Below are 25300 nucleotides of genomic sequence, written 5' to 3' on the forward strand. Positions count from 1 at the left end.
CAGCACAAGAATAGAAACATGCAATAAAAAAACAAGATAATAACTTGACTTACTTAAATAAATATAAAGCAGCACTATTACAGTAAGTAGCTATCACCATGTTTATGTTAATTACAGAATGGACAGAATGCATAGCAGTTAAAATGACTAATTGTTTTTCGTTTTTTGCAGCTTGTTGCTTTATATATTTGTCAATTATTTGTCAGTAATTAGAAACAGCAGGTATGGGAAATATCAAAGTGCATATGGCAGTTTAAACAACTAATTTCACTAAAACCAAAAGACAGGAACTTTTCTGGTTTCACAAAAAATCTTGTCTACTTTTTGTTAGTTTGACAATTCTGATTGACTTGATTATTTCGAGTTTATAGCATAGTGTAGGACACATACTGGCAATACTGGCAGAAATCTTTGCTCCCTGTGCTTAATTGTCTCTGTATGGATTCTGTCTCAATGACAGAGATGGAGGTATTTTTTTTTTTTACTTTTCTTCCCGACTTTTCTTCCTTGACTGATTATATTTATTATTTATTATATTTACCACAGGTGCTTTTCCAGTACTAATTTGCAAAACATAAAAACCTGTCTTTTACACAAAAATCTAAAAACTGTCATGTCGCCGCACTGTATTTCCCCCCATTATTGCAGAAAGGCTGTCATGTTAGAGCTCCTTGCTAATGTTCATTAAATATTTGTTAGCGCAGATCTATAAATATCACATGTCACAGAATGGCTTCAGAGTGGCGCCACGGCTGCTGCATGTCACAGAGAGGAACTCACTATAGGATACTTTGATTCATCTTACACAGGGCAGGCCTCATTACTTACTCAAGCGTCTGTCAAATGTTAGACAGACAATCCCTTCCTGCCGTGCACCACAAAAGACCAAAAAATAGCACAGTTAGAGAAAGCACCTACCCGCTGTTTAAAAAAAAGAACCCTTATGGATACGGATACGGTACGATACGGTATTATCACAATGTTCATTACACTGTAGGCTATAATATTTTCTGCGATATTGTCGAGAATTATACAGAATTGTAGAACTTATACTTATTCTTTGTTCGAGTTGCCATACATAAATAAAATGAACAATAAAACGTGCCGCAGTGCTCAGAAAAAAGACCAAAATATAATGGACCAAAGAATCATGATCTATGTTGTTCCCTTTATGCTAAACAATATTATTGTGATACTTTTGATGAAACGGGATCAGGATGATTTGGTTATTGTTTAAGCTCATGCGTTAAGAAGTTGTTTAAATACCAGTGGTTTCAGTGGTGTCTGTTTGCGCATATGGCATTAAAAACAACACTGCTTTAGCCAGGACCAAAAGCCATTTGTTTCACAAAAATCAGTTAAAGAAGTTGTTAAATGCGGGTTATTCAAACAGATCTAGAGTTGTGGGAATGTTGTGATATCTTGTCACCAATCTTGCCTTTCTGAATGTGTAAGTGTGAATGTGTCACGCATAAGTCTTTTACTACTGTGCGGCTGAGGATTAAATTATTACTGTACTGTAAAGTGTAAGAAAAGTTGCTACAATAATACAGATAAGATGTTAAAAACTGATTGCAAAATAAATGGAAAGTTCAGTACTTTTTATGGCTGATAAGCACTGTTGCTCACATGCAGTTCATTTCTCCAGTCTCAGATCCCAGGCACAGCAGATGGGGTGGACTTAGGGAAGATGAAGTGAAGTCTGGAGGGTGTAGGGTTTGGAGAGGGTCCCGAACACTGCGAGAGACAAATGTCTGAACGAATCAATTATACCCATCATTCGATTAATGAATAATTAACAGTGCTCTGAACAGATCCACGTAAGATAGATCAGAGGAACATGCCAGTGTGGCTAATGTAAGTATGTGACCTCACCTCACTGCGGAGTTCAAGGACAAAGACAAAGTTACTTAAGGAGAAACTTCTGAACATTCCTTTTCCACTTATTGGATTTCAACATTCATTCAGGTTGAAAGCAGTTTTGAATATAGATGAGACATTTAATCAGATCAGTATAATCAGAAAAGGTTTATTGCCATTGCCAATGAACTGAATTCACAAACATAGGAACTTGCTTTGGTGATTTGGTGCAACATAAAACAATGAACAATGATAAAACAACATGTATAAAATCAAAAAGGGCATGTATTAAAGAAAAGCAATTTAAATCTACTATACGATTACATTTAAGGTTACTTTACATTTGTGGCACGATAGAATGATGAGAGATTATGAATATTGATATATAAAATATAAAACTTTTATTGCACCAGGCTTCAATCTGCCTGTTCAGGCGTATTTTTCATATTAATTTAATGATTAACAATAGTTTGAGCACTATAGTATAATGTAACTCTTTACCTTTTGCAAATGTCAGAGCCGGCACAAAAGAGTGGACAAACCAGGCAATTGCACTGTCGCCCTCCGAGACAACCGCTGTTGTGATTTTGGGCGTTACAAAATAGATTTAATATAATTTAATTTAATTGCATTGGGCCCCAGGCTGAAAAGGGCCCCACAAATATTATTTACACTAATAGGCTTGAAAATATTTACATGTGCTGCCCAATGGCCGAGTGGTAAGTCAGTGGCACACATGCCAGGCTCTACGTGCAGCCAGCCACAGTGTTGTGAGTTTAAATCTCCGCTCCGACAATTTGCTGCATGTCCTCCCTTCTTCTCATCCTCTAATTTCACTCTCAGCTGTCCAGTCTAATAAAGCCTACGGGCCAAAAAATCCTTTAGAAATAAAAATAAAAACTGCTTTAAGCGCTGCTTGGTGGCTGAGTGGAAAGCGCATGTGCAGTCAGCCACCTCAGCCACCGTGTAAGTTTCAGTTCTGACAATTTGCTGAATGTCTTTCCTTCTCTCATCCTCATGTCCTAATAGGAAAAGCCTGTGAAACAAATACAATTATGCAACGTTTCTTTTAAAATGTATTCTGATAAATTATAATAGATGTAATAAAATACCATCTCTTGCCTTGGGCCCCCGTGTTTTTAAACACTGTATAATCATCACATTGCATATCATTAGTGGTAGTTGTGGAATTATTTGAACACATTCTCACACATGAATCAATGCATTTCTGCTGTGGAATGTTTTATTTTGCATATTCATATCTTTCATCTGGCCTCACTCACATTTTGGCCCCATGCACGCACCTTGGCCCGGGCACCAAAGCTCTCTCTGCCCGGCCTCTCACTCGCTCAGACATCACAACCCGGGCTTGGCATAACTGTGGACGCTTCTTCTTTTATATTTGGACGGAGGAGGGAGGACTCTTGCGTTGGCCCCTTGCACGAGTCCGAGGCGGGACTGTTGCTCCACGCTCACCGCTATCCGCCCTGGTATTTGTAGTACGTCCCGCAGCCGGAGCATCTCGCGCTGACGTGCGCAAAAACTACACTTCCCCAAAGCTGTCACGGAGCGCTCCCGCCTCCCATTGGCCGCTCGCCTCCGCCGCAGCCCCAGAGAATGAATGAAATTAGAAATAGCAGCTACATTACATGTACAATACCGGGCTCTGCGGTGTTGCATTCTATCATTCTATATCAAAATGGCCACAGCGGTACAGAACCCACTCAAATCGTAAGTAGGCTCTTTCTATTTGCACGCCTTGAATATTTTCCCATCCCTGCACGCTTGTCACTGTTACTATTACGAGGACAGATGCCTAAATAAAAAAAAAAAAACATGCGTGACTGTAGCCTACCTTTGCACGGAATCAATAGCAGACATGTAGAAAACGCACTGTTCATTGAGGAGGAAAAGTTGCGCAGATTTTTGAGGCATGGAGCGAAAAAGCCGTTATGTTTTGCGCATGATTTCCCGGGTTGGCTCCAGCAGCAGCAGCGGCAGCAGCAGCAGCAGTGTGGATGTGTGGATGTGTGGAGGAAAGGCTGTATGGAGGAATGCCGGAGGTAGCTTTGGGTGACCCGGTGTGTCCCTGGCGAGAGTGGGAAGCCAAGATCACGGCCAAAGCCAAACCGGAGGGACGCAAAGCTGCCCCGGCAAAACGAGGGCTTATGCACGCGCGCGTGGACGGACCGGCCAAGTGCATAGATGATTCTGTACCGTTATCCGTCATCCTCAACTCCAACTTGATCCATCCCTTGTGCGTATCGTGGCCATAGAATGAAATGATTCGACTGTCTCATGCAAAACTAAAGCGCATACGAGGAGACGCGTCTTCTCGTCTAGTGTGATGCGTGTTTCCACTGAAGTTGACAGTATTATGACTCTCTTTGTGCGTTTTTCTTTTTGTGTGTGTGTGTGTGTGTGTGTGGAGTGGTCTTTGTGGTAAATAGTGGACAAATGCATTACAGACGCATGTTGCCTGGTGTCTGTCTGGGAAGGTGCTGATGTGTTGTGCGTCTGTCAGCGAGTGCAAAGATTACAACAGGCAGGAATCGCAAAAAGGAGACAATTGGAGAAGGGGAAATGAGATGTGCAGGTGCGTTTTGGGGCTTTTTGCAACAAAGAAAGTCGCGGATCAGCTGAAGGGATGTGATGCGCGCAGAGGATGGTGTGGTGGTGTTACCTGAGAGGCTTTATATGGGCAGGTTGCGCGTGTCTGCCAGTGCCAAGCAACCTGCTGTCTGTCTGTCTGTCTGTCTGTCTGTCTGTCTGTCTGATTGTCAGTCATTGTGTGAAGCAGAGGAAGGCGACATTTCGTGCAATCCGTGAAGTGCTCTTGACGGAAAAGACCGGAATGAATTGCGAGGCTGATTTGCCAACTGTGCTCTGCTGCTCCCACTGGCTGTGATGGTATTTGGGAAGCCACAACTCTATTTTTAGGGGATAATACAGATTTATTAAAAGTGTAAAGATGAACTGTCAGGGGTGCCACCACACAGTTTTGGTCAGTGTTTCCCAAACCAGGGATATCGGACAAAATGTAAATATTGGAATGAGTTTGGATGTCGATATTGTTGAAACTGAACGTATACTAGTAATAAATGACAATGTAGTAATCAGTTGTATTTGCCTAGTAGCTTATCTGAACTTTATGGGGTAGTGAGAAAAAGCTGAGGAGGTTCTTGAGACCCACTGGCCTATGCAACCCAACAATAACTGAGCAATGGTAGCCTTTATTTTGGTATTTCATCAAGCTAAAACATGCTCAATAAGCAAAATCCTGAGATTCATTCCATTTAGGAATCAATAAATTATCACTAAATTGGACCAAAAAACAACATCGAAATAAGCTCATGTGACTTCAATAGTGCCTAGAAAAGACATTTCCATTAAACCCTAAATTATTTGTATTACTGACAATGTGGTCAGTGCTGTTGTGTGAATGTTTATTGCTCTCTTTTTTTGTGATCAAGTTTCGTTTTTGGACAATATCCTTCAATCCACTGCAGATTTTGGATGAAGGAAAAGCATCAGAGTTTGTGTTGGTTGTTTTGGTCAAACATGTACAAACACGTGCAGGAGGAGGTGGAGTGAGGACCAGTAAAAGGATGTCGAACGTAGCCTTGCTCGTTCAGGAGAAGATTTATGAAAGCAGGACACGAAGTTTGGTGTGAGAAAAGAAGATGCAGATAGAATTAGGAGAAGATGGAGGCAGGTTATTCATGTGGTGACAGCTAAAACAGTGAACAGCCAACAACAGGAACAGACGAGAGGCTGTTCGGACTGCTCGCCATGTCATATTGTGCAGGAAATCAACCTTTTGTAGTTCTTTAGTTCAAAATAATTTCAAAATTGTTAAGTATATATATGGAATTACAGTATTCATAAATGTTGCATGTCCTTTTACATAAATGCCATTTTTCTCAAGACACCAAATGTATAAGGTCTGGATTTAAGATAATAAAGAGAACCTGTATTTCACATCATGTCAGTGTTCCTGTTCCCTATAAGAACAGCAGAAGAATGAAAATAATGCAGTCAAAAACCAAGATAACTAAACATATTGTACCTAAGTCTAACCGTTAGCCCCACACATGTGAGCAATGCCAAACACGACCCCCCGTCCTGCTCCTCGTGGCCCTCAGCTGCACCGGGGGAGTTTAAATTGACTGATTTGCATTGACTATTCTGTACCAGAGATGCACGATTACAGAAACAGTGTGAAGTCGCCCCAAAATGCAGTTAATTAGTGAGAGTGTACTTTCTGAAGGTCTTGTTCACTCATTTTCCCTCTGCTATTTTGGCATACAGAGGATTTTAAGAGCTGGGGTATAAGGTTAAGCTGCTGTGCTACTAATTTGTTTTTAACTTTAAGGGTGAAAAGAGAAATTGAGTTTTAAATTATACATTCTTAATTTCCATTTCAGCATTATGAAAAAAACAATTACATTTTCACTTAGCTCAAGGTGAACTCACAAACATGATTTCATGGTAGGAGGTCTATTTAATTTGCAGGCGGCAAAAAGTAACAAAACGAATATATGAGCGCTAACCACTCTGTCGATGTGAATAAACATCTTGTACATGTCTCAGGGGCTATTGTTAAGTCATGTAGTTGTAAGTGTATGTTTCCCTGCTGTGCTTCGACATAGCCTTGATAATTAGCACAAAAACACGATTGCCATTACAACTTAATACAAATGAGATGCCGACTCAATGAAACGAGTGAATAACAAGAAACTATAGCCTCACTGTTTGCTCTAATAAGGCTCTGGCTGTGAGCTGGACACATGCTGGCTTTAAATAAACCTAACATGGCTTAGTAACAAGTAATTACAATCTATTTACATTAAATCTGCTGCATCACAAAGGTTGTTGAATACTGAAAAGAAATATCCTTCAATACATTTAAAAAACAACAACAACCTTTTACACGTAAAGCAACAGTTTAAGTAGCTTTCTGTAAGTGGAAAATTACCTGCATGATTCCACAGAAAAAGAAGAATAGAAAATTAAAACCAGATTGAGCCCATGTTGGACGTGACTCAATCGAAGTTGCAAACCAGAAACCAGAGGTGTCCAAACTATGGCCAAATAAGACACTCAGCTTCCTGCTAAACTGGCCCAAATGACCATCATGATACAGACCTAACATTAAAGTTCCAAACGCTGGTGTGGTGCCTTTCACGGTTCATTGTTCTCCGTTTATGTTTCAAAACGCAGCCTTCGATGAGAAAAGTTTGGACGCCCCTGCTAATTAAGCTACAAACTAGTATGATAATGACTAAATAATTTCTTGTTCAGTCGATCTCTGATTATTAAAACAAAACAAATAAATACAGAAATCAAAACGACAGGTTGTTTTTATTGTAAAATTACCTCTTTGTGATTTTCAGCATTTCCACAGCAGCAGAAGCCTTTGTGCTGGATTAGACTCTTGTTTAATTTCTGCATCTGCCTTGTATTCCTCCCCTGTCCTGCCATCGCCCCTCTCTCTCTCTCTGTCTCTGTCTCTCCCCCTCTCTCTGTCTCTCCCCCTCTCTCTCTCTGTCTCTCCCCCTCTCTCTGTCTCTCCCCCTCTCTCTGTCTCTCTCTTTCTCTCTCTGTCTCTCTCTGTCTCACTCTGTCTCTCTCTGTCTCTCTCTGTCTCTCTCTGTCTCACTCTGTCTCTCTCTGTCTCACTCTGTCTCTCTCTGTCTCTCCCCCTCTCTCTCTCTGTCTCTCCCCCTCTCTCTCTCTGTCTCTCCCTCTCTCTCTGTCTCTCCCTCTCTCTCTATCTCTCCCCCTCTCTCTGTCTCTCTCTGTCTCACTCTGTCTCACTCTGTCTCTCTCTGTCTCACTCTGTCTCTCTCTGTCTCTCCCCCTCTCTCTCTCTGTCTCTCCCTCTCTCTCTGTCTCTCCCTCTCTCTCTGTCTCTCCCCCTCTCTCTCTCTGTCTCTCCCCCTCTCTCTCTCTGTCTCTCCCTCTCTCTCTGTCTCTCCCTCTCTCTCTATCTCTCCCCCTCTCTCTGTCTCTCTCTATCTCTCCCCCTCTCTCTGTCTCTCCCCCTCTCTCTCTGTCTCTCCCCCTCTCCCTATGTCTCTCCCCCTCTCTCTATGTCTCTCTCTCTCTCTCTCTCTCTCTATGTCTCTCTCTCTCTCTCTCTCTCTCTCTCTCTCTCTCTCTCTCTCTCTCTCTCTATGTCTGTCTCCCTCTCTCTGTCTCGCCGCCTCTCTCTCTGTCTCTCCCCCTCTCTCTCTGTCTCTCTTTCTATGTCTATGTCTCTCTGTCTATGTCTCGCTCTCTCTCTATGTCTGTCTCCATCTCTCTGTCTCTCTCTCTCTCTCTCTCTCTCTCTCTCTCTCTATGTCTGTCTCTGTCTCTCTCTCTCTATGTCTGTCTGTCTCTCTATGTCTCTCTCTATGTCTGTCTCTCTCTCTCTATGTCTCTCTCTCCATCTCTCTCTATGTCTGTCTCTGTCTCTCTGTCTCTCTCTCTATGTCTGTCTGTCTCTCTCCTTCTCTCTATTTCTGTCTCTGTCTCTCTATGTCTCTCTCTCTCCGTCTCTCTCTCCGTCTCTCTCTATGTCTCTGTCTCTCTGTCTCTCTATGTCTGTCTGTCTCTCTGTGTCTCTCTCTATGTCTGTATGTCTCTCTCTCTCTCTATGTCTGTCTTTGTCTCTCTGTCTCTCTCTCTATGTCTGTCTCTCTCTCTGTCTCTCTATGTCTGTTTCTCTCTCTCTCTCCCTCTCTCTCTCCCTGTCTCTCCCCCTCTCTCTATGTCTCTCTCTCTCTCTCTCTCTATCTATCTGTCTCTGTCTCTCTGTCTCTCTCTCTCTATGTCTGTCTGTCTCTCTATGTCTCTCTCTATGTCTGTCTCTCTCTCTCTATGTCTCTCTCTCCATCTCTCTCTATGTCTGTCTCTGTCTCTCTGTCTCTCTCTCTATGTCTGTCTGTCTCTCTCCTTCTCTCTATTTCTGTCTCTCTCTCTCTATGTCTCTCTCTCTCCGTCTCTCTCTCCGTCTCTCTCTATGTCTCTGTCTCTCTGTCTCTCTCTCTATGTCTGTCTGTCTCTCTGTGTCTCTCTCTATGTCTGTCTGTCTGTCTGTCTCTCTCTCTCTCTCTCTCTCTATGTCTGTCTTTGTCCCTCTGTCTCTCTCTCTATGTCTGTCTCTCTCTCTGTCTCTCTATATCTGTTTCTCTCTCTATCTCCCTCTCTATCTCTATGTCTCTCTCTCTCTCTCTCTCTCTCTTTCTCTCTCTCTCTCTCTCTCTCTCTCTCTCTCTCTCTCTCTCTCTCTCTCCATGTCTCTGTCTCTCTGTCTCTGTATCTCTCTCTCTCTCTCTCCCCCTCTCTCCATCTCTTCCTTCATCCATCACTTGAGTCTCTTCTCTGTTTCCTCTGTTTTTTAGCCCCAAAACCATTAGTAGCCCCCAACCCCCACCGTTCTAACACTGGCCATTTCTTCGTCTTTACATCAAGAATCAAGGCAGGCCACTGGTTTAATATTCAGCAGGAAGCACTTGCAGACATCCACGGTGCGTTTGGTCCAATCCCTGTAAACCTAATTGGATGTCCCTTTCACAAAAGTTCCTTCAGTGGATTTACTGTTGATTTGAAACCTCTCGAGTCAGAAAGCTTATTGATGACAGACTTTTGGCCGCAATTTAAAAGGGAATCTAAAAACATTTCCAATTCAGATTTTTGTGTGTTTTTAATGGATGTATATCTCCATGGTCTCTTGTTGATCCAAAAGTCAGTGCCTAAATCTGTGGGCTTTTTCTTTTATTAAGGCTTTTTTGGCCCATCGGCTTTATTTGACAGGACAGTGGGGATGAGACTGGGGAAGGACATACAGTAAATTGCTGCGAGCGATTTGAAGTCACACACCTCAAGGCCTTTTCAGAGAGGGCATTAAGGTCTTTGTCTTCATTCAGTTTACCAAGATGTAGCATCATGGCATTGTCTGAAAGTAGCACGTAATCTCTAAACAAGACATTTCCATTCATTAGTGACAACAAAGCAGTGATTCAATGAATAATCTTAATAAACATAAACTATTAATACTTTCAAATAGGTTCCTCTGCATTTGACCCATCCCTCATGTCACCCAGGCATCCTGTCACGGGCAATGGGCTGTGCTGTATAAAAGCCTGGGAATCCATCTCCAGATCTGTGAGAATATACCATATATCTATGATATCTATGAGGAGCTTTATAACCACTTGGGTTAAAAACACATATCTTTCAAGAACACTTTTAGAGAATAGTCATTTCTCTGAGGCAACATTTACAATCAAAAGGTTTCTAACAGTCCCATGCACATAAACAGTGAGAGATGTGTCTGCTGGGGAAAAATCTTCAAGTCTGAAAACAAAAAAAAAATCTATTTTTGCCAAAGCAAGAAGATAATCACATACACAAACTATTCTTTCATATTTTATCCCAGTATTTCTTTGCGATTTGCGTTGGTGTCTATTCCAGACAATAGCCTGGCTGCAGATGCCGTACAGAGTCTATATTATTCTTTCTGCCCTGCCTGACTGCGCTGAGCTAAATGAGCTCACGTAATAACCGTCTGTGTGTGCAAACACTGAAGCCTAAATCTGGGCCCACACCAAGACAATTTCTATCTCTCCTCTCGCCTATACTTCCTCATTTGCTGCGATGGCACTGTTGTTGTTGCAGCCAAGAATAAGCAAGAGGTCTGGCGTTTTTAAGGTTTTTAAGATATGCCTTTCATGATCTCTATATTGGGACTTTGTAGTTTTAGAAGAAGAGGATGGAGAGAAAGAGCATCAGAGAGAGGCATACATAAGTATTTTTAGCTGTATGACCTATTTCTCCAGTGCTACCTTATCCACTGTCAGTCAGACCTAACCTTGTGATTCAAACCAAGCTTCGTCTTTGTAAAGTTGATGGATTTGAGTTGAAAATTGAGCTCAATGTCATTTTAATTGTGTTACATGCCAGCAATGAAATACAGCTGTTGGAATGTCTGTCACTTTGTGTGTCAACAGATGTATGGGACGCTATTCTTTCGTGATATACAAATTTAAATGATGCTACCGTTAAATTGTATTGGTACCGGCATGTTTATCATTCTATACAGACATAAACAGATTAGTCATATTCATAGGACTCGCTGTGCATTTCCCCTGCAGTTTTACTTTAAATTTGGTTGGATATATTTGGTCTGAAATCTGAAATAACGTTCAAAATTTAAGACAAAAGAGTGAGAAGAACAGACAAGAAATTCAGATGTTGCTGTGATACTATGTGTGACAGAGCACAGTCTGCTGCTGAACCAAGAGGAATAAAAGTTGATCAAATTATTAATTCATTGGCTGTTTGACCTGACCTACAGCTTCAGAGGGGGTCTTGCCTTGTGTGGAGTGGTGCGGATGTAAATACTGGAATGTCAGGAGCTCTTTGATGCTTTAACATTGTTAGAAACTATGAATTTATAAATGCAATTGTCCACTGCATGTTTGTAGCTTTGTATTTATTTTTGAAAGATACAGAAGAAAATCAAGATTATTATTGACTATCAAACATATCAGCAATGCTCAACACGTATCCCCATTTCTGGATATGCTAAATGACTGAAAGCAAGTGAAGTTTGGATTAAAAAGGCAGGTCTACAATTAAATGTATGAATGATGGATGCTCATTATTTTGGCTATTTCAAGGTAAATTCCAGAATTTATCTGAATATTTTGTATTAGGGCTCCAACAATCATGACTATATATATATTTCTTGAATACATCATTATCTGGACTATACAAATTCTTAAACAGATACAAAAACACTAGTGCAATTATTAAATTTAAATGTCAAAAGATGGTTTTCATCAATAATACACTTATAACTCATACATATTTCTATCTAGAAGTCTTTAGTTACCAGATTTAAACCTTTATTTGGTTGATAATGTATTCAAAAAGTTCCAATTTGCAATGGAAATAATGTTTTGACTAGTTGACGAATCAAAAAACCCATCACTGACTAGTCGACTACTGAAATAATCATTAGTTGCAGTCCTAATTTCCGTTTTTCAATCACCAGACAACATGGCCCATTCGTCCCCGAAAAGCACATTTTGTTCATGGCCCATCATTGAAATCCCAGCAATTAGAAAGTACGGCGCTGATTTTTGGATCGTGGCTTTCCTCTCCTAATATCCGGCCCTGATCATACAATTCGCCTTTGAGCTTTGAGGGTGGAGTCTAGAAGAAAACCAACGTCTGCTCCTTCCTTGCCTCTGCAGCAGCACTTTAATAAGGATGCAGACTGAAAAGCGGGGGGATGTGGGGGCTAAAGAAAACACACACACACACACACACACATACACACGCCACACATGCACGCACACTCCTACCCGTGCACACCCCTTCTTCACGTGCACACCCCCAGATACCGAGAATCCATCGCCGTAATAAGAGGCCAAGTGCAGCGGTGATAAATCTCACCTGAAGGAGCTGTTGGGTTGGAGCAGATTGGCTTTAGCCTGATGTAGTGCCCTGGCTGTTCGCCGCTGCAGCTACGGGCCCTGTACACCCACACAGGCGAGCCATGTGCGCAGGCAAAAAACACCGCCGATGACTATGGGGGGGCCACGGATGCGATGGCGTGAAATACAGGGAGAGCAGCCATGCATGCGGTCGCAGAGGGGACAAGCGATTCGGCCAAGTTTTTCCCGACCAACGCTGGCGTGAAATCAGGTCGTTTTGGTCTTATCGCGCTTGATAAGCTTGTATTCGGCTTTTGCTTGAGTTTGACCCGTTGAGATTGAAATGCTTTGATCGTCAGGCTGTCTGAACATCAACTAAATTAATTTCCATGAGCGACTCAGGTTTATATATAACTTACAGTAACAGCAGGATGGAAGCAGAAAGCGATTGTGTTTATTTAATAGACAGATAGAGTTGTTTAGTGCAGACTCATGGTGCTTAATGGGAAAAAACAGACAAACTTGGGTGTCCTGATAGCGATGTTCAGACAACAATTCAAGAGAAATGTGTTAAAAAATGTCTTTAACTGTATTAGTTGTGGTTTGATTATCAGACAAATGTTAAATGTCTTCAAAAGTCATCACAAAGGGCAGAAATATCACAATATACGTGTGTTTGAAAGTTTACAACATCGCTTGTTCCATTTTTATTTGTACTCAGCTATTTTTGTAGCATGATTGACTATAAACAGTATACTCGATATTCTAATTTTGCAACTCTTCAAAACAACATTCACAATGGTATATTCATATCGGTATATTGCTCTTCTCAAAGTAGCAAGTTTAGCAAGTTGCACGTATTATAACAACTTGCAGTCTTTCTTTACAAGACACGAACAGGTTTCTTGGGTTTCAGCTTCCTGTTTTAAATCAAAATATATATCTTATGTTGTTTTTTGTGTACATTTAAGTCTCATCATAGCTATTGTTTAAAATGTCCAAAATGGCCTTCTCAATGCGCCGGTCTGCTTCTCCCAAGCTGAAAGGCTGCTACCTGCTCCTCAAGGGAAACCGAATAAATTAACCAATGCAAATTTCCATCAGTGAGTTCCAACTAAGGGCATTTTCCCAACAACACATTTAGATTGTTATTGATCTAATCCAGTGATTCCATTTCCTCTTTAGCACATGGCAGACGGACACAAGCCCGGCTACATTTTTCTATTATTTACCCGTACCATGCTTAGATAAGAGCATTTCTACTGCACATAATGCACATTCTTAGAAAAGGGCCTTTGCACTGCCTGTAATCCATGTACATGCTTATAATAGCAGCGAGACGGAGATTACTATAGTTTATATTGTTCAGATTAGTATAAATGTGTTATTTTTTCTTTTCATATTTTAAAAATATAAACATATAAAACACAGAACATGGAACATGACACAGAAAGCAAACCAAACGAACGTTAAATGAAATAAAAATAAATGAAAAAAATCCCATCCAATCAGTTGAAAAGGTCCATTTTAAAATAAAGTCAGAATGAAATCTTAACCTACTTTCGAACGTGTTATAATTTGGGTCCAGTCCTTGATTTCTGGTGCAGTTTGCGTCATCCATCTTTTTGTAATAGCCTTCTTTCCTGCAGCACAAAAGTATGCTCCAAAAGTATCCATTCACCGTGTCCATGGCAGGATCTCTGAGGCCCACGTGCAGTTCTGAAGTCAAGTGGAATAGCAATGTCAAAGAACGATAGGACAGTCATAAAACACATGATGATGATGGGCCACTTGGCAACTGCAGTTTCTCCAGTGTTTCCCGGTGTTTCCCTGTGAATAGTGCACACTCTGGCAAATGTGCAGATTCAAATAAAGTTAAAACGTCTGTTTGCCAGCCTCGGGGAACGGTTGGATTTAGTTATTTGTGTTTGTCGCTTTAGTCTCTCACACTGGCCATACTTTCACCCATTTCTACTACTGGTCAGCGTCGGAATGAGTGACAGATGAATTTAAGCAATCACAGTGGACTCTCGTCACTCATTGACAAAAATATCTAAAATTGTTTCAAATGATCTAGAATTAAAACTGAATAATTTGGGAAATCATTGATGCTAAAGACAATCACTTATACAGGACAAAATGTGACCTTTTTGAACAGGTTTTGAACAAGTTTGAGCTTTTTCAGAACTACTACAAGACCACAGTGTAACAGAAAAAGTACTATTCTTTGTGTTTTGGCCTATTGTTCATGATTATGATATCGAAATCGGTATCGAGCCTATTTCTGTCAAAGTCGAGTTTAAAATGTTTGTATTGTGACCACTCTCATGAGAAGATGCTTTTAGTTAGCTCAAAGCAACTCTTTTGAATGACTCATGAAAAAAACATACAAATACAAATACTGGCTATACATACAGTAATTATGTTGAACCTGAGCCCGGTCACGCAGACACTACACGTGACTTTGGTCCTCCCGGAGCGTCTTGTTTCTGTCAGATCTCTCCTGTTCGAGTGCGTGCATTAGCCTTCAGTGCAGTATAAACTCTTGACTGTTACTGTACATGTGGTGACAGTGAATGGACAAACTGACGGGTCCCAGCTGCTCCAGTGTCAGACTCCACGCTCACTCCTGTCCATCTGTCTGTCACTGAACGAGAGCTTTTCCTGTGTGGGTTTGCCTTTAATGCTAGGTGCGTACATTATCTTACCAAGCGATCACGGCAGTTGCTCGAAAAAAATGATTTGATATGGTTTTTACCTATATATTTTGTTACGTTTGAGTGTTTTAGCTTGTGACGTTTCTTGAATTGTGACGGTCCAGAAGCAAGTTATTCTACAAGTGTTGATATTGTTCGAAGGCAGGGCTTCATTTTATGTTTTTCAATATTTATCCTGAAACATTATAGGCCAAATCTGCACATACCGCATATATATATTAAAATGGGGCACTCAAAATGCATTTAACTGCCACTGGGGCAAACCAAATACTCAAATACTAAATAAAACATCCAAAATGAAGTTAAACATTTAAACCTTTAACCACTTTTTTCAGCATTTTGTATCTTATGTACTAATTATGGCTATTTTTAAACATTAAATGCCCTATTTATATGTGAAAACATTACATGAAGAACACAACAAAAAGTTTTAAATCGCTCTGAATTCAGGCTGCTGTGAATAGGAAACAGGAGGTATTAGTATTAGTTCTTGGTGACTCTATCCATGCTTGAGATTTGAGATATTGAGAATTCCTGTCCCTATTTGGGCTCACATACACATTCTCCTACAGTCTATAGTTTATGCCTTATTTGACTCAACAGTGGCTGCACTATTTACGTGGTCTATGAGTAATGCTATGCACCAGACAGTATTGGGACATGCATTAATCAAGGCACAGTGCAGTTCAATCTTTGGGATTAGTTTGGCTGTTTTATTGCACCATTTGGTTAAAAGATGCTGACCTCAATGGATTGGACAGGGCAGTATATTCCTCAATACCTTCTGTTACAGTGAGGTATTCAGACCAGAATACCATTATGTAGTAGAATATACATATGCAATTCAATTAATTAATCAATCAATCTTTATTTATAGAGCCCTTTACAACACTCAAGGCGACAAAGTGCTTTCCAATAAAATTAAAACAGCAATTTTCCTAACATTTAACATCAGAATAAACCAGCTGCACTTATTCAGACGGATATAAGAAGAACACTGGCTTTTATAGATGTACATGGCTGAAAAATAAAAATAAACACACAATATAATTCAGACATTAACAATGAATTGACTAATTGTGACTTAGTAGTTGTATTTTGATAATAATAATTGTTATCCGGACTTTATAGACTCTAAAAGACATAGGGAAATACCTTGTTCTAACAAAGACTGTGGCATTGATTGAATGTCAAAAACATTTAAAATATCAGTTTTATACAGATAAGTTTATTTGTAAATATTATATCTAGAAGCTTTCATTAAACATGTTTTAACCTATATTTGGTTGAAAATCTATATTAAAAGTCTCATTTGACTAATCAAAAAAATGATCGATGACAAAACTGCTAATATAACTGTCAGTTGGGGGTCCAAACATATCATGGCAGTGCACGTTGACGGCTTGTAAATCCATCGAGAATTTAGAAAATAATGAGCACAGACATAGATATAAACTTGAAAGCGTTTTTCTCCCCTTTGCTTTTTCAGATGCAACCTGCAGCGCGCGAGACCAGAGGCTAGAGCTGGAAATTGTGCTGCACATGCAACTGCTGCACAGATTGGAAAAGGAGAGGAGGAAAAAAAAAAGACAAATTATTTCAGAGAGCGAGTGAGGGCAAAGCGAGAGAGGAGAGAATTGAATTGCGGGTGGAGCGGCGGTGCTGTGCTGTGCTGTGGTGGGGAGGGGTGGCGGGGTTGAATTGGTAAAGGGTGATATTGCATAGTTTAATCTGTTGAGTTCAGCCGTGGCAGGGCTGCGTGGGGGAGGGGAGCCTGGTACAGTGCAGGCCCAATGCTATCACTTCTGTCTGTCTGTACGCAGCCAAAGCACAAAAGACCACAGGCAAATGTGCACGGACTCATGGACTCGACTGGACGTGCAGGGTCGAGACGAGATGGTATTGTTTTGAGCACTTTGCATTATAATAGTAGAAAAGGTTCAGAAGGTTCATCTGTGCAACCTTTTATTATACTGTGAACCACTCCTGGACGAATGAGGGATTTACACAGTTCCAGCAATGAGAGTAATTAAAAAAACATTAACACAACAAAAAGAGAGATATGGTAAAAAGCTTAAGTTCATATACAATTTTCAGTAGAAAATCTATGAAATAAAATGGCATATAAACATAAATAATGACCTTGTGATGCTGATTGCTGTTGCAAATTAAGGCAACTTCATGTATATATATATTTTTTTCTATAGTTATGCCAAACTTACAATTCTTTCCTGCACTTACTATTGTGTATGATAATGTAGAATACAGATCAAAATAATTATCAAAGTAACTATTAACCGAATCATTTGAACTCTGCTTTGTCTTGTCCCTTCAACACTCAAACACAAATACCCATTTCATACATTTATTTACCTCATATTGAGTCTCAAATTAAAATATTGGAGTGAGATAGGTACACTTTTTATATCCTGTCTTTTATAACCAGATTAAACACAAAAAAGCTGTAGATGCAATCACATTTAAGTATTATTGTTGCACACTGTTTATTTATGTTTTTATTTGTTTGAATTGTGACTTTGATAGATATTTTCCTGTTACATAAAGTACTCGAGTACAAAATGTGTGATAAATATTCCACTATATTACCACTACAGTATGTGCTTTTATAATTTAACTTTTTCTCCATTAATTCCCAATGCATATTCTCAGCAGAGTAATAAAGGCCCTTAAAGTGTGCTATAAAATCTCCCATTACCTAATTTCCCTCAACTTTAATTACCTCATTCACCATTACTGGACACATCTATTGTTTTAGCTGGCGTGCTGTCAAATTGTGAATTAATTTCTGTCATTGTGGTTCAATCTGTCTTTGCCAATGAGCTCATTTGACCTCTAGGGGGAGCCCTCTGTTTCCATTTCAGCTGGAGAAGGGCCTAATTGGTGTGGTTAATTGTGCCATAGCCATGAACAGTGCTGGCAAAAAGAGAGAGGAGGGAAAGAGCAAAGAAGAGCAGATAAAAAGAGACGGCGAGAAAGGGCGAGAGGAGGGAAAGAGCAAAGAAGAGAGGAGGAAACGAGAGACACCAAGAAAGAAAGAAAGGAGAAAAAGAAACATCGAAAAAAGGAGAGGAGGAAAAGAGAGGGCCGGAAGAGAGTGAAGAGAATGAGCAATGAAGAGGAGAAAAGGGGAGAGGGGTGAGAGAAGAGACAAATCAAATTGTTAGCGGGAAGAGTGGCGAAAGGGGGAGAGGATAAAGAAAGAGAGGATTGAAAAATAAAGGAAGAGCGGAGAAAACGAGAGGGAGTGAGGGAGAGAAAGAAAGGGAAAGAGGATACAGAGAGAGCGGGAAGAAAGAGGGGAAAAGAGAGAGAAAGGGTGAGAGAAGAGAAAAAGCAACGAGGAGAGGTGAACATGAGAGAAAAGGAAAGGGAGAGAGGATAAAGAGAGAGGGGGGGAAAATAAAGGAAGAGTGGAGAGGGAGTGAGGGAGAGAAAGAAAGGGAAATAGGAGAGAGAGAGAGAGAGATAGAGAAATGGTGCAGCGATTTGGAGTGGGCCACTTGTTCTGGGCAGAGCTTGAGGGATCACCCACAGCCGTAGACAATGGCGTGCCGGGGTACGTCCTGTAGGAGGAGGGAGGGGGAGGAGGAGGAGGAGGAGGAGGAGGAGGAGGAGGAGAGGGCGGGGGGCCTCGTCTGGTCGTCTGTGGTGTAAATGTGGCGCTCCCAGTGCTGCCAGTTTATCCAGTGCCCACGGTGAGGCCTGTCTCGCGGATGTTTGCACGGCGCGCGCACACACACACACACACACACACACACGAAAGGAACAATGCCCCAGACACTGTAAAGCAACACAATACCCAAAATAAATGTATCGTCAACGTGCAAACAACATGTACAGTGCACTTTGCCGGAACTGCAGGGAACATGGTGGTAATTTACAGTTGAAGTAGACATTGTTGGGCGTTTAAAAGGCGGATAAAGGCAACGACACATGGCTAATTTGCATAGACAAACAGAAATGGTGCTCCTTTAACGCAAAGCTTTTCATTATAACATTTGGCACCACTAACAGCCTTAACAGCACATTACACGTTCAACTTTTTGTGTTGTAGTTGTTGTTGTGTTCAGTGTGAAACGGTGTGAACGGTGTAAAGGAAGAACTTACCCTGGTCAGATCAGTGGAGTGGCGAGCCCATTCACGATAAGAATACATGTTTTTCTTTCTTTTTTTCTCCTTCTATATGTGGATGAACAGACTAAGACCAGAGAGCGAAAAGAGTTGCCCTAAAAAGGAACCGAAAACAAAAATGTCAGCGAAATGTGTTTCCTTAAAATTGCTTTATTTTGCGCCGCAGCCAAAAGTACATTTCACAGGTATCCATCAAGTGTTCCCATTGTTGGTGTTTAATTTCCTTGATACGTAGCTTTAACGTCAAATGGATGTTGTTGTTGTTGTTGAAGACAGTTGGCATCGATCTCAGCCCGACGTTATTGTTTGTCAAAAATAACACGTGTACTTGTCACTTAACACTTAAAAGCCATGTGACTACCAAGCAACGCCATAACATCACGTGTCCGTTTCGTGTCAAACCAAACTAGCCCATGGCATCTTTTTTCATTTCCATTCAGAAGCAAACGTACAAATTATTATTAATTATCGCAGTTTTTGTGTAATTGCTCAGGCCATTTGCATTGCCGTGTCACACCTGAACGCGTCTTGTGCACTGCTTAAGTCGTCCTTGCTTCAGCCTTTAGACACTCTGACGTGTTTGTGTGCATTACTGCGAGCGTGTGTGTGCGCGTGTGTGTGCCTGTGTGTGTGTGTGTGTGTACGTCCTGCCCTTCAGAGTGGAGCTGGTGATTGTCATTTCTGTCATGTCGGTCTGAACACTTTGGTAGTCAGCCCCCGTTTCGAGCGGAGCGGGCGCGGTGCCAGTTCATCACTAAACCCGGGTCGACCGCCTCCATCAGTCTATAACGGCTAAACCGGGACGAGGGGAGGCACAGGGGCGTGTTATGAACTTGAGTGACATTATGTAAACGTTAAAATACACTTCCTGTTCGTTGGATGACTCACATTACACCACTGTTTGTTGTGTACAGGTCACGATGCCGCTTCATAACTTCAGTGGACAATATCAAACCGATGCACCCACTCTCTCTCTCTCTCTTCCATCTTCTGCTCTCGTTTACCTGATCTCCACCGCAGCAGCAGAAACCGTTGGCTCTCTCTTCCTCTCCATCTCCTCCTCTTCACCAGTTCATTGTGTCGCGATATTTCCCTTGAGAAATCTGAGTTTCTCCGCTTTCATGGCACTTTCGCCCACGGTCCAAGCGCCCAAATCGATCCATTTATCCAAACTATTCATCCCGTAATGTTTTCATTTTGGATTTTCTATGTTGTCATGGATGTAATGGTGAGAATTTGCACGGATCAAGGGATAGAAACGTCTTTAGTTCATGACGGGATGTGGTCAAAGCGGCTCTTCCGTGGCCAATGTTTGCAGTTGGTACTTCATTATTCATGTTCATTAGGGCTGCAGGATTAATCCCTCTTTGAGTGGTCGCAATTAGAAAATACTGCAAATACTGGAGTACCATAATTTACAACCAAACAAAATTAATGTAATTCTTGTATTAATTTAGCAGCATAAGTCGATCTTCGGAACCACTTTGAAAAAACGACACCTTATTTAGCCTTAAAAAACATTATAGATAGTTTATTAAGAATGATTCAGGCTTAGTTACTACTTAGTACAGAGGTTAGGGTATTAATTAAGTAGTTACCAAGCCTGAATCATCCCCAATAAACAATTTGTTCATTATTAATGCATTTATTATAAAGTGTGGCCCAATCTTCTAAAGCTAAGCCTCTTGGACATGTTTAAAATGTCCTTGCACTGATTCCTACTGACAAAACTATGGACAAAAATCGCAAATCCAAACGCAATCGCAATGCATGTCAGAAAATGTTGTTTTCTTCAAATTTGAGCTCTAATGTTCACGGATTATACTGTAGCTTGTTCACACGGAGCCCACATTTTGCCTATTTCTGTCACACAACAGAAACACTCCATACTGTAAATGCTTTTTGCCATCAATTCATCCCAAAACAAAAGCGCTCGTCTTCAACCTGGTGCGTGCGCTGCGACTTTAACACCACTGTGGGTTTGGCCTTCATCGACTGCGGCCGTACAATCGCGTGGTGCCAGTCTGCGGTCTGTTTATGTCATTATAGATGAGCTAATAGAGCCACAGCGACCACAGGCAAAAATCCAAGCTGTTTTTCAATCTCTGCAGCTAAATTATACTGAGTGTAAACAAAGGCTGGCTTATACTTTCCTATTTAATCGAATTGCAGTTTGTAAAAGAACCAGCGGCCTCTAGTTCGAGCCTGATTCATTTTCATAAACGTTTGGTAAAGTTTATTGGTTTGGGAATTGGGTTGTTGTAAATATTGTTTTGCACGGTTCAACGCGTCATCACATATTTCGTACGAACCGAAAGTCTCCCAGTTTGGAGTCGCAGACAGTGGCAAGGACCGATGATGAGAATAATGATGATTTGAGCTATGGCGTTGCACCAGATGCCCTTCCTCCTGACAAAGATCTCTATTATCCACATGGCGCGAGTGCCAGTGGTGCCCGAGACGTGTCTTCTGCCTTTGACCCGTGTTTCGGTGCTGCTGGCCCGGGAACGCCACAGTGCAGCATCAGGGGAGCCATCTTGAGGTCTTGAGCAATGGTCAGAAGTACCTGCTGTAGCTGGAGGGTTTTCTGTTTTAGACAATTAGAGAAAGATAACTAGAGAAAAGCGACCCGTCTACTTTGAAGTTTGCTTTGGTTCCAAGTACATTTCTCATTAATTTTTGCCATAGAGGTTAAGAAATAGTACAAATAGCAGGTTAAGGGCCTGACGGAGGCTAAGCAGCAGCTCTATGGTCAATGAAGTTCATGATGTGGTTGTTTTCCGCCCAAAAAACATATTAACAAACCAAATATTCTAATGACTTGGCTGTTTATAAAGATCCAGAAACAGATTGAAATATACTCTTGTGCGCTTTACTTACCACATAACAGTACCAAGCAAGCGTTCAAACTTTGAATTGTTTTGGAATCCCCCAAAAACAAAGGGTGCGCGATCACTGTTGACCTCCAAATCATGATGAAAACATTTTTCTCAACTTGATTTTGATTTTAGAGGAAAAACATGATACTCTATACCAATAACGATATCACAATGATGATGATAAGCACATGTTTTGACACATTTTCCACACAAAATACTTGCTCATATTATCATGCAGTCCTACTTGTGATTGATTCTAGATCATTCTAAAACAGGAAAGAAAAAAAAGTTGCAGAAATTACTTACTTGACCTTTTATAATTCAAATAGTATTGTATCACAGAAAAACAACAACACAGTTTCTCCTTTACTGCAAAGAAAATGTACGTACTAGAAAATCTGCAATGGCTGAAGCCATTGCTCGAGTGTCTGCGTCTCTCCCTCTCCCCCCTCTCCCTCCCTCCCCCTCTCCCCCCCTTTCTCTCTCTCTCTCTCTCTCTCTCTCTCTCTCTCTCTCTCTCTCTCTCTCTCTCTCTCTCTCTCTCTCTCGCTCGCTCGACTGGCTCCGTCACAAAATTCTAAAGAATAACAATACGACTCACAATGCCCAAATTCATTTAAATGGGGAAAAAGTACTAATACTTTTGAAAATTCTGCAAAAAGTACAAGTTGTTCAAATGTCAAAAGTAATAGCACACGTACTACTGTGAAAGCGATTGTAATGAGGTATAACTTGTTAAAATCGGTTAAGGCGTTAAGGAGTTGAAACAGGCTAAATGGAGTACTAATACTTTTGCAAATTCTGTGAAAAGTTTTTCAAATGTCAAAAGTAATAGCACACATACTACTCTGAAAGCGATCATAATAAGGTATAACAGGTAAAAAGCTTTGTCCCCAAGTTCTAACCCTTAACAACCCAAACAATAAGACGACGTAGTGTTAATTTTTTACTACCCTTTTCCAGACACAGGGAGAACATGCACATACAGAAAGCCCTAACCACTAATACATGGCAAATATCAATCCAATACTGATACCGATGTCTTTTGTACTAAAATGCATTAAAACTCTTCGGCTATGAACAATTTCACCTTGACCATCATTATTTCCTCTCAACCTACTAACATAGAACGTAAATATATGTGCGGAAAACATGAAATATAATATATAGTAGTACATGAACTGGATAAATTTAAGACACTTTGGACCAAATGCACTGAATATGCACTGGAAAAAAAGGCTTTTTTATGTTCTCTCTGTGTCCTGTTTTTGTTCCTTTTTCTGTGCTTATTTTGTTAAAAAAATGCATGGTTTGGTGCTGATCTGCCACCAATATCACCCAGCAGGACTTTAATGCAAACCACCATCTTCCTTATGCTTCTTATTTATGTCCAGCTACCATCATTCTAGAGGCTTTTTTTTTCTCTCCCTCTCCAAATCACCCTGGTCTTTTCCTCAATGTTTTAACTTTCTCCTCACTCATGAGTCGCCTCCTCGCTGCCTTTCCTCTCCTGCTCCAGCCTCCAAACCGCCGAGCAGTCACGCGGCTCTCCTATCACATTATAATGAGATTGGGCGCACACCCCAACAGAAAGAAGCCATTTTCTACAGCTGCCAACGTATTATCAAGGAGGTCTGAATTTCTCCTGCCGCTCCAAAAGGCTGTGGAGGAGACGGGGGGAGGTTTGGGGGCAACCTTATTTACATTTTGAGTGTTTTCTCTTTACCAGTCTCTCAAGCCTTTCGCTGGTTTTGGTTTGGTCACTAGTGCGGTCCCAAAGAAGCCCTCCCACACTTCATGTTCCTCTTAAAAATGTGCGTGCAGCGTGTAGAGCTTTCCGGACCAGTGTGCCCCTGAAATACATAATGTGCTGTTGCTGCTGGTTTTGAGCACCTCCTGGAGAAGCCATGTTTGGTCTTTGTCCTTATTACTATTTATATGAACTGGTCTACATTCTCTAGGATGCATTTTCTGTGTATACATGGGCTACTTTACAAAAATACCTTTTCTGGAGAAAGAAAGAAAGAAAGTAACTCTGCAGTTCTAGTATTTGCTTGATTTATAGTTTCTACTTTTGTCTACATTTATGTTCCTCTTTGCATTATTCCTCAGGCAGCGCTACTAAGAACACGTCTTAGTCATTTTTTAGACCTATTTAGCCACAGTTTAGTCCTGGAAAGGTCAATTTATAGACCAGGTTTAGCTCTGGTGTTTGGACGGCCAAATGTTTTCATAGGTTGCACTAAATTTTAAGAAGCACTGAAATATAATATAATATGCAACAAATGATTGTGTAATGGAGTCATTTTTGAATACCCTTGTAATTTGAGTAAACCTTTGAGGAGACGAGGTACTTCAGTAGTTCACTTGGTTTTATAACTGGCTGCGTTGGTCTTTCTTCCTGATATTTTGCCTGCTAAACCGTCGCTACATAATTAGAGGAAAATGTCTGGTAATTAAAGACAGGATGTTTCCAGAAGCAACTAATTTCTCTTTCAACTATATTTCGTTACGCTAAATGCAGCTAAACTATGTCAAATGCAAGTGACAACATTGTTTCTCAGTGTGACATTGATGTTAACATGTACATTTTAGATAGAAGCAACTGAATGGGAGACGATTTGAAGTTGTGAAAAAAATAAATACTGTATTCAGATGATTCAGATTTGTTAGCAATATTAAGGTACTTGTGTTTACAAGCAGGTCGTTTTTTTTAACCTTTAACTGTTTCTTTATTTGTTTGGAAGTCATTGATTATAATACAGGGCTCCCCTCTAAAATATTTCCAAATAAACACATAGATACAGCTGAATCTTGCAAGGTTTCAGAGGTCAGTCGTCATTGCAGGCATTGTATGCAAAACTATAGCAGTGTTTTCAAACGCCAAATCTAGTTTTGATCGGACAAAAAATATCCTTCCATCCCTTCGTGAACAAATCTACTCTTTTCATTTTTCAAAACAAAGATGTCTATTTTTGCGGGTCAACTCCTCTCACTCTTTCAAGAAAAGCTTATGAAATATAACAGTCAAAGTTGCACATGGATCATTATAACACACTTTGGCCTACATTGAAATGACACACTCCACCACAAGTGATTTTTCTAATTGGAGCTGCTGCTGTTGAGTTCGACATCTCTCTTCTTCCCCTGATGTTCTCGCGCCACATGGATGCAGTGGATCTACCGTTGGGTGGGGTTAAGCTGTGACTCACCACTTATTAGTTTGTGTTTCCCCCCCCCCTCTCTCTCCACAGGCAAT

At 40.8% G+C, this 25300-nt stretch overlaps 1 protein-coding gene across 2 annotated transcripts in view; it reads left to right on the top strand.

The window, feature by feature from the left end:
- The first annotated feature begins 3277 nt into the window (after window positions 1-3277).
- The window catches only part of dpf1 (double PHD fingers 1), a 73885-nt gene continuing 51862 nt past the window's right edge, over window positions 3278-25300 (top strand). Inside the window, exons 1-2 of one of the 2 annotated variants that reach the window (XM_072454791.1) lie at window positions 3278-3591; window positions 25296-25300. The exon at window positions 25296-25300 is cut by the window's right edge and continues 25 nt beyond it. In XM_072454791.1, coding sequence (XP_072310892.1) covers window positions 3482-3591; window positions 25296-25300 — 115 coding nt within the window. In that variant the 5' untranslated portion in view covers window positions 3278-3481. The remainder of the gene's footprint in view (window positions 3592-25295) is intronic. The other variant, XM_072454781.1, reaches the window with a different exon arrangement.

The sequence above is a fragment of the Eucyclogobius newberryi genome, unplaced genomic scaffold (assembly GCF_026437365.1).
Source record: "Eucyclogobius newberryi isolate DKJ021-1_F unplaced genomic scaffold, fEucNew1.0.hap1 SCAF_10, whole genome shotgun sequence".
Taxonomy (NCBI): Eukaryota; Metazoa; Chordata; class Actinopteri; order Gobiiformes; family Gobiidae; genus Eucyclogobius; species Eucyclogobius newberryi.